The 12,671-nt window shown below is 57.8% G+C and overlaps 3 protein-coding genes across 48 annotated transcripts in view; 2 read left to right on the forward strand and 1 right to left on the reverse strand.

Moving 5' to 3' along the window:
* The window catches only part of MSI1 (musashi RNA binding protein 1), a 28,576-nt gene extending 17,561 nt beyond the window's left edge, over positions 1–11,015 (reverse strand). For 3 of the 4 annotated variants that reach the window (XM_050748105.1, XM_050748104.1, XM_050748103.1), the window contains exons 1-6: positions 10,638–10,769; positions 9,996–10,077; positions 9,812–9,896; positions 6,503–6,544; positions 4,850–4,942; positions 811–859 (exon numbers count right to left, since the gene is read on the reverse strand). In XM_050748105.1, the coding sequence (XP_050604062.1) occupies positions 811–859; positions 4,850–4,942; positions 6,503–6,544; positions 9,812–9,896; positions 9,996–10,077; positions 10,638–10,674 (388 nt within the window). In that variant the 5' untranslated portion in view covers positions 10,675–10,769. Of the gene's footprint in view, positions 1–810; positions 860–4,849; positions 4,943–6,502; positions 6,545–9,811; positions 9,897–9,995; positions 10,078–10,637; positions 10,770–10,837 lie in introns of those variants that run through there. The other variant, XM_050748106.1, reaches the window with a different exon arrangement.
* BICDL1 (BICD family like cargo adaptor 1) overlaps positions 1–12,671 on the forward strand; it is a 718,679-nt gene that overhangs the window by 627,359 nt on the left and 78,649 nt on the right. The window contains exon 1 of one of the 42 annotated variants that reach the window (XM_050747937.1): positions 773–776. The exons of 37 other annotated variants lie outside the window; for them this stretch is intronic. The gene's annotated coding sequence lies outside the window, so the exon portion shown is untranslated. Of the gene's footprint in view, positions 1–772; positions 777–3,385; positions 3,391–6,075; positions 6,087–10,012; positions 10,017–12,671 lie in introns of those variants that run through there. 4 more of the 42 variants (XM_050747949.1, XM_050747923.1, XM_050747954.1 and 1 more) reach the window with 4 other exon arrangements.
* The window catches only part of DYNLL1 (dynein light chain LC8-type 1), a 151,178-nt gene continuing 141,886 nt past the window's right edge, over positions 3,380–12,671 (forward strand). Inside the window, exon 1 of one of the 2 annotated variants that reach the window (XM_050748213.1) lies at positions 3,380–3,390. The gene's annotated coding sequence lies outside the window, so the exon portion shown is untranslated. Of the gene's footprint in view, positions 3,391–11,267; positions 11,278–12,671 lie in introns of those variants that run through there. The other variant, XM_050748217.1, reaches the window with a different exon arrangement.

The raw sequence follows: 12,671 nt of genomic DNA on the forward strand, positions 1-12,671 counted from the left end.
AAGAGGGGAGAAAGAATACACATGCACACTCATTTAAACTTACACAAAGGTGTACGTGTCCAAACATACAAATGTACATAGACATACACACATTCACGCATGCACACACCTAGATACCTGCGTATCACACACACTCTCAGGGCTGCTCTACACGTACAGTTACCCTGACATACCAGATATACACAGATATTTAGGCACAGATACCCCCTTTTGCACAGATACAAATACACACACACACACACAGAGCACACACCCCACTCCCATAATGGACTAAAAGTCCTGAAACAACTGGAGAAACAATCCTGTCTCCTCCTGAGTGTGCCCCAGGGGCTGGAAAGGGATTTCTCAGAAGGTAAGGCCCTCGGGAGAAAACAGCCAGGCGGTACACAAGGTGTGGCCCAGACTCTCACAGGTTCAGAGGCAACGGGGCTGGGGGCTGGGGGCTGGGCGGGAGGTGACTGCCTGGAGCTGTGGAGTCAGCCTGACCCTGGGCGGCCTGGCCTAAGCTCTGGTTACCAGGGACAAGGTAAGCCTGGGCAGAGGCAGACACCACTAAGGTGGGGGTAGGAGGCTCAGTGGGTTGCAGGGGCTGAGGAGGTACTCCTCTGTTCCTCTTGTGTGTCTGCAATTCGGCAAGTTTCTAGCACAGGAAATAGCGGGACAAAAGCCTTCTGTAAGGCCAGGCCCGGGAGAGGACGCAGATCCTGGGGGATAGGATGTCAGGAGGCGAGATGAAAGGGCAGCTGTGACCTGCAGCCCCCTGGCTGACCACGGGGCCCAGCCTGGGAAGGGGGAGGGGGCCACACTCACCTCGGTGCCGGTTGGTGGTTTTGTCAAACATCAGCATGGCGTCGTCCACCTGAAACACAGCCCGCCATGGAGGACCCAGCAGATACCAGCAGAACCCACCACCACCAAGGAACAGGGGCTCCAGCAACCCACTGCCCTCTTGCCCACTCCAGGCTTGACCTTAAACCTCTTTCCTGCACAGGGGACAACTTTCCTTCTGCAACCCCACTGAATGCCATAGCACCCCCTTTTCAATTGCCATCATCTCAATGGACCAGCTTGCATTTATTAAGCTCCATCATCCTCCCAACATCCTCTGCACGGTAAGATCCCCATGGTGTTGATAAGAAAATAGGCTCAGAGAGGTGAAGTTGCCTGCCCAAGATCACACAGCAAGACCTTGACCAAGCTGGGGAGGCACAGAGAAGATGCTAGAGAAGGAAATATGGGAGGCAGGAAAATGACAAGATGGGGAAGCAAAAGTCTCATCCCTTCTGTAAAAGGCCAGGAGGACAGCAACCAGACTGGACTCCCCTCTCTGGCTACAGATCTTTTCCTCTAATTGAGGTTTCCTTTTGCTAGAGGCTGTAATTAAAGCAAGTAGAGTTCAGTGCCTGGGCTGCTTTGCCTCCCACTGACTGGGGGAGGGGAAGGAGACTGGAGAAAGAGGAGGGTCTACATCATCCATCCTCTCTTGGACCCCAGTCCACTCTTGTTACTTCCTCTAGGTACCCCTTGGATACACGGTCACCAAAGGCCTTGGTGCCACCTTCCTTTTGCCTGCATCTGGTGCCTCCTCCTTGCCTTCTTTCTTAGCTAAGGTCTAAGTCACTTTTGGTATAAATCAGGGGCTGCCTCTGATACCCAACCCAATCCTACTCTAGGCCCCGACCCTCCCCCAAATGACCAGACATCCAAAGGATGAAAAAAAAAATACTTTTCTCAAGCCATCAAGCCATGGGTAACCAGCCTCTTCCCTACTCTCCTTCCCTCTACTTCCAGGCCCATCATCCACCTTCTTCTTTTTGGAGACAGAGTCTCACTCTGTCATCCAGGCTGGAGTTCTGTCGCGTGATCTCGGCTCATTACAGCCCCCGCCTCCCAGGTTTAAGCAATTCTCCTGCCTCAGCCTCCCAAGTAGCTGGGATTACAGGTGCCCACCACCCCTGGCTCATTTTTGTATTTTAGTAGAGACGGGGTTTCACCGTGTTGGCCAGGCTGGTCTTGAACTCCGGCCTCAAGTGATCCACCCGCCTCGGCCTCCCAAAGTGTTGGGATTAAGGGTGTGAGCCACTGTGCCCAACCCCATCATCCAGCTTCTAAAGGCCCTCCCCTGCCCCATTAAAGACCCTGAACTACAGTGATCCTCCAGCTCTTCTTAGCCATCAAGCTACAGTGGGCCTCTGACTCCGGCTGGGAGAACCAGGATCCCACTGAGCCAGGAGCAACAAGGTCCCTGGAGAATCTCATGACATCTCTCTTCTCAAACAGCTGCCTGCACCGGGGCCCATGCTGCAGAGTGGCACTCTCACTCCCACCCTATGGACCCACTCTGAGTCCCAATCCCCAATCAGCCGGACCACCCGAATGGGACAGTCATTTCAGGTTCAGCACATCTTCCCCACCCCTTGCTTAACCAATGAGAAACAGAAACCCAGAAAGAAGGATTGTGATCAAAGCATAGGCTTTGGGTAGGATGGGCCTGAGTTGGAATCCTGAATCCTGCATTTGCTGGTTGGGTAACCTTGGGCAGGTGACTTGATGTCTCTCTGGCTTTGGTTCCTCATCTGTGAAATGGGCATAACAGCGTCTATCTTACAGGCTGAAGTTAAATGAAAGACACTTTTTTTTTGGAAATGGGTTCTCGCTATATTGCCCAGGCTAGTCTTGAACTCCTAGGCTCAAGCAATCCTCCCATCTCACCCTCCTTGGTAGCTGGGACTACAGGTGCGCACCACCGAGCATGCCTATGGGAGGATTTAGTGAGATAGTGCATGTAACACTCTTAACTCACAGCATCCGGGATACAGTAAGTGCTTAATAAATAACAGCTATTATTGTTATCTTTACAAGGGAGGGACTTGCCCATAGTTACATGGGGGAGCATGGCAAAGCTGGAGAGAGAGCAGCCAGATACTATTGGCTTGAAGGTTACATGAGGACAGCGTCTGTGTCATTTAGGGCCATGACACCATCCTATTGAGCACCTTGACTGCGGCTCAATCATTTTTTGAATGAATGAATAAATGAATGAATGAATGAACCGGCCACACCCTCCCCCCTTATCCTACAGCTCCGATTCCCTGCCTGACCCACAGATGGATTCAGACCATATCTACAACCTTTCTCGTCTTCCTCCACCCAACCCTGGAAGGAAGGACACCATCCCTGGCCCCACTACAGCCTTCAACCTGGGCCTTGGCTGGAGAGGCCCCTAGTGGGACGGTGGGGTTGAGGCCAGGGCAGGAGGCAAGGAAGATGGCTGGGGGTCCGAGTTACCCCCACCGGTGTCCCCTCTTGGGGCCAGCTGAGGGGAGGGAGGCTCCCGGCCCAGTGTCCTTAATAGGCTTTGGTCTCCATGGGAACCCGAGGGCAGGGGGGATCGGGCGGGGGGAGGGGAGGCGGCCGAGGCCTGCTGACCAGTGGGAGCCGAGCCGCCAAGTTCGGCGGCCGCTAAGCCTGAGTGGCAGCCATGGCGGCTGACCATTGTTCCCCCCTCGGCGGCGGCCCCTCGATCCGGGCGGGGGGCCCCCCGCCGCGGGGCCCTTGGCATTCCCGGCTGTCCCCCTCGCTCCCTGGCAGCCTATTCTCCGGCTCCCCCTGGCCTCCCCGGGCCGGTTTCACATGCCAACGCCGATTTAGGCCCGAACAAAAGACGCGGCCGCTGACGGCTTCTCCTGGGGCCCGGTTGCCATGGCAACGCCGGCCCCGGGGGCAGGCGGCCTCCAATCACAGCTGCTGGATCAGATTAGTGCGAGCTCTAATGCTCGGCGCTCAGACACAAAGACACCCTGCCGCAGCCGAGCCGGGCCTGCTGCTTCCCAGGAGCGCCCTACCCTCTGGGGCCCAGGCCCGCCCGACCTGCCCTCCATCCCGGACCCAGGTGCCCACCGAGGCACGAAAGCCAAGGCCTCTGGTCCCCCACACCACCAGCCTCAGCTGGCCAGGGGACACCTCCCTGCCACACACACACAATCCCAGGCCCATTTCCCAGGCCACGTCCCCCTTCGCTTCCCTGGGGGTGACTCGAAGTATCTTGATGGGAAAGTAGAGACCCAGCCTCTCGCCTGTCTCACCTAAAAGAAGAAAGACCAGGGACCCCGGCCCCAAGCAAAACAACCCTCTTTCCCTCCTAGACTTCAAACCTAGGCCCCTCTCTGCCATCTCCCCATGGGACCCCAAAGTTCACATTGTCCACCTTTCAGAGGACACCCTATTGTCAGATGTCACCATAACATCTACCTCTTCAGAGGCCCAGAAATTAAAGCTCCATGCCCCTCAGAGCTCACAGTCAATCCTCCGGGCCGATCAGGAATTGGGGGGGTGCTCTCATCAGTTTCCCCAATACCCAGGGGACCAGCAGCCCCCCAGCTCCTGCTCCAAGCTCCCCACCTGTGCAAATAGGGTGCCGAGTGCAATTGGGAGTCATATTTATTGCCTCCTTATCATCCTCGAATGGAAGGAGTGGGGAAAGGTTCAATAGCCCGCGGCCTGGACAGGTGCAAACTCCCAGGGGGCCACAGGGTGACTTGATTGAACTGGCTGCGGGGAGCACTGCCTCCCTTGCGAGAATGAAGATAAGAGAAAAATACAGTGGAAGGCCAACAACAGGGCCAGCTACTGTGTGGCTTCTCTGTCCCTAGGGATGTCCTGAGTCTGAGGATCACAGATGAGCCAGGAGGCTGCAAGGTGGATTGGCCTGGTCTCCCCCCACAGCAGGATCCAGCCTGGCTCTCATCTTTTGCAGGAATTGAATGACCTGGCTGAATTCGGCTTGCTAGTGCCCCATTCTACAGCATGTTCACAGCCCCAGCAGCGAGCGCCCCCAGTTTAAACCCACCTTCCCAAACTGCTCAAAATATTGCTTCACGTCCTCCACTGTGGTGTTCACCGACAGCCCCCCCACAAAGATCTTCTTCGTTCGAGTCACCATCTGTTAGGGGAGGGAATGAGAAAGTGGGCATCTGAGTCCTGTGGCCTACCGCCACCAGCAGGGGCTCGAGCCCCCCTGCCAGGATGCCAGCTGACAAGCTCTCTGTGGCCCCAGCCTCTTGAAAGGCCCCCCAAGCTCCCTCTTGGACCCCCGCCTCTAGGCCTGTTATGGGCAGCTGTGCACCCACACCCTGGCTGGCTCGAGTGTGCCTCCTTCCTGCCTCCCTCCCTAGGGACTATGTCCAGAAAATGCCTTCCCTAAGGACTAACACAGGGAAGGGGGCGGGCTGGTGACTCAGACCCACAGCCTAACTCTAAGACCCCACCGGCCCTCCTGGGAGACCCCCAAGGTCCATCACAGTCTCCCTGAACTCAATGCCGACATTTTCCTCATCAGCCTCCTCCCAACACAACCTCTGGCAGCCCGGTGGCCCCAGCCCTGTTTTAGGAAGAACACATGGTCCTAATTACCCCAGGAGCGCATGGCTAATCCGCGGCAATTCCCAGCCCCATCCTAACACTAAAGCACCTTCTGTCACCAAACTGCTTAATGGAATTAACCCAATTCCGACCATGTGCTCCCTGGTGCGGCTTCCTTCGAATACCTGCTCCATAATTGCTTTCAGGCCCTCTACTGGACCCTTCCAGAGACGCCCCTTTCCTGTCTCCCAAAACTCTTCCTCTCCTTCAGCCCTGGCAGGAGCTGGGGGCCTTGATGGAATTCACTGGCCCGGAATGTTAAAGAGCTCTAGTTCCACCTGGCAAAGGAGGAAAGCGAGCTCTCCTGGAGAGGGACCTCGTCCTAGGACCCATGAGAACTCAGGGGTCCTGACCCTGTGTTCTGCAATCAGTCTTTCCTCCTGTCCTCTATGTTCAATTGCTTCCCAAGGAAGACCTGGCTAGTTGCCCTGAGGCCTGGAATAGACTGTTAGGCCCCTGCCCTGCACCAAAAGTTTTTTGAGTGTTGTATCGCTCAACTGCTCAGAAATCCATTCTCTGCACACCTTGCCCCTCTCACTGGGAGAACTCGCCAGAGCAGCAGGGTAAGAGAGCATTGAGAAAGCAGCCATAGACATCTAAACTGAAAGACAACAGGTGACAGAGTCCGTGGTCCCCTCTGCTTCTGCAAAGGGTGACTGGGGGGGATCCAAGGGTAGCTTCCTAGCCTGACTGTAGGGCAGCCTTAGGGTCTAAGTCTGTCCTGTATTTCACTTCCAGAGGCCTGGGCATTAAGGCTGTGGTCTATGATGTTGGAATTAGACTCAGGCTCTAAACTCTACTGGCTTCAAATACAGGACGATGAATCCTCTGAGTAGCTCCCCTTTCTCCCAACACACGCAAGCCCCTCTCCAGTCCACTCCAGAGCTCACATGGAAAGACGTGTCCTTGCTCAGGCCACAGAGCAAGGACGTGAAGAATTCCCTTTTCCCAGCCCAGCCCATTCCACAAACACTCCAAGCAGAGGTTCCAGAAGCATCTTCCAGAGCAGAAAATACTGGGAAAATCACTGCTCAGCATTGCCCGCAGTAAGAGAGCTCCTCCCAGACACAGACACACCTACCTTGGGCTGTGCTCGCCGAGGAAAGGCCACCTTGGGGTCAATCTACAAGAAAAGGGAGAGGTAGAAGGGGTCTTGGTTATCGCATTTTTAGAAGAGTGACCACACAGCCTTCAGCCCTCAGGACCTCTCTCCTCCCAGGACACAAAGGTGACAGAAATCACAAAAGCCTCTAGGAGGACAGAATAGTGGTTAAGCATTTATTTTTATTTTTTTCAGACAGAGTCTCACTCTCTCACCCAAGCTGGAGTGCAGTGGCATGATCTTAGCTCACTGCAACTTCTGCCTCCTGGGTTCAAATGATTCTCCTGCCTCAGCCTCCCTAGTAGCTGGGATTACAGGCGCGCAACACCACACCCAGCTAATTTTTGAATTTTTAGTAGAGATGGGGTTTCACCATGTTGGCCAGGCTGGTCTCAAACTCCTGACCTCAGGTGAGCCACCCGCCTCAGCCTTCCAAAGCGCTGGGATTACAGGCATAAGCCACCGTGCCCAGCCAGTTAAGCATTTAGACCCTAACGTCCCACTGCTGGCTTCAAATTCCATTTGCACTGCTGCCCAGCTGTGAGACTATGGACAGGTTATTTCCCCTCTTTGAACGTCAGGGTCAAGTTCACCTGCAAAATGGGCAAATAATAACACCCACCTCAAAGGGTCATCAGCAGATTATTGGAGATAATGCATACAAAGCACTTGGCATGGTGTCTAGCTCACAGCAAAAACAAAAACAAAAAAAATGTAAGCCGTCTTATTCCTTCAAGTATCAGGTAAATCGAGGGCCTTCCTTGCGTAACTGACTTCACACAGATGACCTATCTAGGTAAGGTATGCAATTCAGGCTTTGGAAACCCTGCAAATGGGAATACTCTGTCTGCAAAAGACTACAGGATGATAGTTCATAACCATCAGGAGTAGGCTCAGTTCTGTTTTCCCGGTACTATCAACATCAAACAGCTCTCCTTGAGGCTGTGAGCAAACAGCTCCCTGATAATGCAGCTGGGCTTGGGGCAAGGCAGAGTGCAGTCTTCGGTGACGTGAAAGGGCATGGGACTTGAACTTAGAAACTCTGGGCCTCTTGCCAAGCCTGTGAGACCACGGACAAGTTCTTGGTAATGCACTCGAACTCTCTGAGCCTCAGTTCCTTCATCTGCAAAGTGGGGACAATCACACCCGCTTTTCCCAGGGGCAGCTGCGGGGAATCAGATGAGATAACGCGGGTGAAAGCGGCCCTTTGTGAACTGCCCTTCATTGCACAAACAAAGGTGCTATTACCAGCAGGCCACCTTTGCCCTTGGCTGTGAACAACTAGAGGGAAAAATCAAGAGGCATCTGGGTGTACTCCTGGGTACTATAGCTGTATGACAAACAGCAAAAGACAGGGCATGAGACGCTGTGATCCACGCAGGGCCTACGGGGCCAGGTCAGGCCAGAGCTTTTTGCCACCCACATGGGTGGACGTCATTCATAAGTTCACCAGCCAATCGCAGGGAAGATCTATCTTTTCCCAAAGTTCCTTGTGTTCAAAACTCAGCCTCGTTCTAGGCAGCTGGCTCTGGCTTCTCTCTGAATGGCACAGACCAGGAACTAGCCTCCTACAGGCTCCCCCACTGGAATCTGTCCACAGAGATGGAACCTCCAAAATCCACACTAGGGCAATGGCTCCTCTCCTGCCAAGTCCCACTGGGCTCCGGGGAAAAATCACAACTGCCCATTTCTCCCGCCTGAAGTTTCAATTCCACACCTCCACGGACATGTCCATCCTATTTCTCCCAGAAGCAGCCGCCCCAGCCACCAGCGCACCACACACAGTCCCCCTACACAGACCCCGATGGGGAGACGGTACCCAAGCCATGTTCCCACAGACCCACGCACACCCCATCCCTGACACACCCCACCTCCACTGTGACTCACAGCTGGCAACATAAATAAAACCCAACAAGTAAATAAAAGGTGAAAGTCAGAACTCAAAATAGACTCCCCACAGTAAACCTCCCTCCCACCCCCTTTCCCAGGCTGGAGGACGCCAAACACAGACAAAGCCCTGGCTCTTTTCGGCCCCATCTCCTAAGGATAGTCATCTCACCCTCCTTCCTCCCTCATTCTCTTCCCCTTTATCAATCTTCCACTCCTCCATCCCCCAGCCCCTAAATCTCAGCTTCCTCAGCACTGCAGAAGCCATCAGTGCATTCTGAGGACAGGGGATGGTAGCAGAACAGGCAGCTTGATGGCAGATAATCACCAAAAACAATAGGCCACTGTCTCTCCATTTCCAGGCTTGGGTCACTCAGGCTGCGCCAAGAAGATCCTTTCAGAGCCGGCAAAGTTGAGGCCTGGCCTCATTTGCTCATTACTGCGAGCAGGAGCGGGAGCCACTGGGCAGAGATAACAGGAGCTGGGGACAGGCGGTAATTTGACAAATTCTTGGGTACAAGCAGCTATTGTTGCAGGTAAACAGGAGCCAGGGACTGACCCAAGCACCCAAGCAGAGAGGCCCAGGACTGGGGGACAGCCAGGGAGCATGGAGAGAAGAGATCCACACTATCCCTGACCCCGGCAGACAGACACCCCCATCAGATGGGGTAACCCCCTCCTCTGACTTTCCTCCTTTTCCATCTGCCCTGGAGCCAGCGCCCCCTGCAGGGTCTAAGGCACGAAGGAGCTGTGGGACAACAGCAAAATGTTCCAGGAGTCTGAATGCCAACCAAGCAGCTTCTCCTATGATCTAGTTTTCCAAAGGGTCGTTTCCAGGCAAGCTACAGCCCTTCTCATAAATCCCCTCCGTGGGCAAAGCAGGTCCCTGTCTTCCACACAAAGCAAGGAGCTCATTGACCAAAAGTCGGGGGAGGAGGGAAGGAGGAAGGGAGGGGGCTTCAAGGGATGCTTTGCCATTGGTCTGGATGAAGAGGGGGTGTCGCTGAGCCAAATACTAGTTAGAGTTCACAGAAGCCACCGGGTGGGTCACTGCTACCCTGACTCACCCAATTTGGGCTGGGGGAGGGACCTAGCCCCACCCCAATCTCTGCTCTGAGGCATCATGATTAGTACTTCTAGGGAGAGGGTGGCAGCTGCCTCTCCCCTCACCAGGACTAGTGGAGGGGGGATGTAGCATCTCATGGCAAGCCGGGGATTTTTCTCCTCCCTCTCCCCCCCAACTCTAGTGACAAAGTTTCAGAGCATGGCAGCCCTCTTACTCAGAAAAACTCCCTCCTTCCTCACGGACCCCGTCCAGCTGTCCCCTGGGGAGAGTCCTGACCCTCTCCTCCGGCAGCCTCCCTCTCCCAAAGGACCCCCGAAGCCCCGAGGGCCACTCACTGTTTTGGAGTCGAGCTCGTGCCGCGATTGCGCCAGCACTTTATCCACCCCCGCCTGGTCCATGAAAGTGACGAAGCCGAAACCCCTGCGCGCCGTAGTGAGGGAGAGGCAGATGGTTACAAGGCAGTGAGTGGCGGGTGGAGGGGGGCGAGCCGGGAGCAGGAGGAGGGGGTGAGGGGCTCACCTGGATCTCTTGGTCAGGGGGTCCCGCATCACCAGACACTCCTTCACCTCCCCGAACTGGCCGAAGTATTCGCGCAGCCCTTCTGTAACCACACACCCGCCTTCGGACCAGCCCGGGCCCCGCGCCCTTCCCCCCTCCCCCGTCCTTTGCCCCCGGTGACCCCGGAGCTGCCCGGCCGCCCCCGCGCCAAGCTGCCCGCGCGCTCTCCACTGCCGCCGCCCCCCACCGCCCTCGCCCCGTTCCCGCTGAGCCTCCTGGCGCCCACCGGGGCCCCGGGAAGCCGAGGGCCGAGCTGGGCTGGAGGGGGGACGGCTCCGGCCGGGTTCCCGCCGCTCCGGGAGCAGCCTCACAAAAGTTTGAGCCGCAGGTGCGAGCGGAGTTGGCGCTGCCGCCGGCGGGTCCCGGGGGCCCAGCCCACCCCCCGATACCCCCTGAACCCCTCATCTGCTCCCCTCCACCCGCTGGGCCGGGTGCGCTCGCGGATCGCCCGTCGCTCTCGGGGTCTCCGGGCGGGGCGCGAAAGAGGGCGCGAGGGCGCCTGGGGTCAGTAGGGCGCAGGGCTGGGCTGGGGTGTCCGGGTCCGGGGCGCCGGGGGGTCCGGGGTGCCCTGCCGGACCGGCGGGCGCTCCTGGGCTCGCTCACCCTGCGTAGTCTGCCAACTGAGTCCCCCGATGAACATCTTGCTGCGGGAGGAGGAGAGACACAAAGGGCCCGCGTGAGCGCCGGGCGCCAGGGCGCAGGGGGCGCGGGCCCGGGCCCCGGGGAGGCCCGGCCCGACCCGGATCGGCCATGTTGGCGGGGCCGGGGCGGGCGCGGGCCAGGCAGGCCGGGCCGGGCCGTACCAGGGGTCGTGCGGCGAGTCCGGGGAGGCGAGGCCGGGCTGGGGCGCGTCAGTCTCCATCGGGAGCCGCGGGCGGCGCGGGCAGCGGAGCGGCGGCGGCGGCGGCGGCGGCGGCGCTCGGCGCGGGGCAGATGAGGAGCGCGGCGAAGGGGGCCGGACGGACAGGCCATGCTGCCCCCTCCCCCGACCCCGCTCGGGCGGGCGGGCGGGGACGGCCGAGGGGAGGGCCCGCCGGGGGCCGACCTGCCGGCTCCTCCCCCCGCCGCCCTGCGCGCATAAAGCCCCGCGCTCGCCCGCGCGCCCGGGCGCCCGCGGAGGCGGCGGCGCCGGGACCCCCCTCCCGCGGGGCTCCCGGGTCCCCGGGGCCGAGCGAGACCCCGAATCCCGGTGCGGGCCGGGACCAGGGCGCGGCCGCACCCCCCACCCACCCCGGCGCGGGGGCCCGGCCGCGGGAACGCCCTCCCGGAATGAAGCGCTTCCCGGTGCCTTCAAGGTAGCTCGGTTCCGGATCGAGAACCCTCCCCGGTCTTCCCTCTCAGGTCCCTGCTGTCCAGAATTGAAGAGAACCCCAATCTCCTCGGGTCGGGCGGGAGATAGCCCCAGTGCCCCCCAGTCCCCACACGCTCCATTTCCCCAGTCGGAGCGAGAAGCCACCCTCAGAGCCCCCAGTTTCCTCCCAGCCTAATTCAGAGCCCCCCGCCCCCACCCCAGGGCTCTAATTTAGAGTCCTGTCTCCGCTCCCACGATCCCATATTCAGTTTGGGGACCTTCTCAGTGCCTCGCGTCCCGCGTGGGGAACCTCCATCAGCACCCCAGTAGAAACCGTATCCGCTTCCCCAATCCGTCCTCAGCCCTTGGTGCCCAAAGTGAGAGTCCCCCTTAGCTTCCCCAAATCCCTGCTGTCCCCATTAGTGGACCCTATAGTCTGTTGAGAAACTCCCCCGCCCCAAGCCCGGGTTCCCAGTTTGCCATCACCCCCACCCCCCGGTGTGAGGAGTCTCCCCTGGTTCTCTCCCTCCCTGGCCGGTTTTTGTGAGCTCCAGACTTCTGTCCTGATTCGGGAAACCCGGTTTCAGACGCTCACCACCCCCACCACACTGAGGCTGGAGGAAAAGGCAGTGCCTCTTAGAGCCTCCCGTTTCCAGTTTAGGAGCCCAACGCCTTAGCTGTGCCCCGTCCCCTCCGAATGACCCCCTTCTTTTGCAGAGGTCTAAGCTCCACCCATCCGATTGGAAGAGCCTAAACTACCTACCCACTGCATTTGGAATGGCTTCCCTCAATCCCTCTTATTTTGAGGCTACTCCCCATGAAGACAAACACCTTCCTTTCTACCCCCATCTTCTGGGTCTCTGGGATCCCCCAGTACTTGCACCCAAGGCTCCTGGGAGTCACCTCACGGTACCCCTAAAATTCCCTCCCTCCAGCCTGGGAACAACCCTGATAAAGTATTCTGGATTGCCAGGGGAGCTGTGGGACCACTCTCCTTATCCCCACCTCTCCTTATCCCCACCTCTCCATATCCCCACCTCTCCTTATCCCCACCTCTCCATATCCCCACCTCTCCATATCCCCACCTCTCCATATCCCCACCTCTCCTTATCCCCACCTCTCCTTATCCCCACCTCTCCATATCCCCACCTCTCCATATCCCCACCTCTCCTTATCCCCACCTCTCCATATCCCCACATCCCCACCTCTCCTTATCCCCACCTCTCCATATCCCCACCTCTCCATATCCCCACCTCTCCTTATCCCCACCTCTCCATATCCCCACCTCTCCATATCCCCATCTCTCCTTATTCCCACCTCTCCATATCCCCACCTCTCCTTATCCC

The sequence above is a fragment of the Macaca thibetana genome, chromosome 11 (genome assembly GCF_024542745.1).
Source record: "Macaca thibetana thibetana isolate TM-01 chromosome 11, ASM2454274v1, whole genome shotgun sequence".
NCBI classification, from domain to species: Eukaryota; Metazoa; Chordata; class Mammalia; order Primates; family Cercopithecidae; genus Macaca; species Macaca thibetana.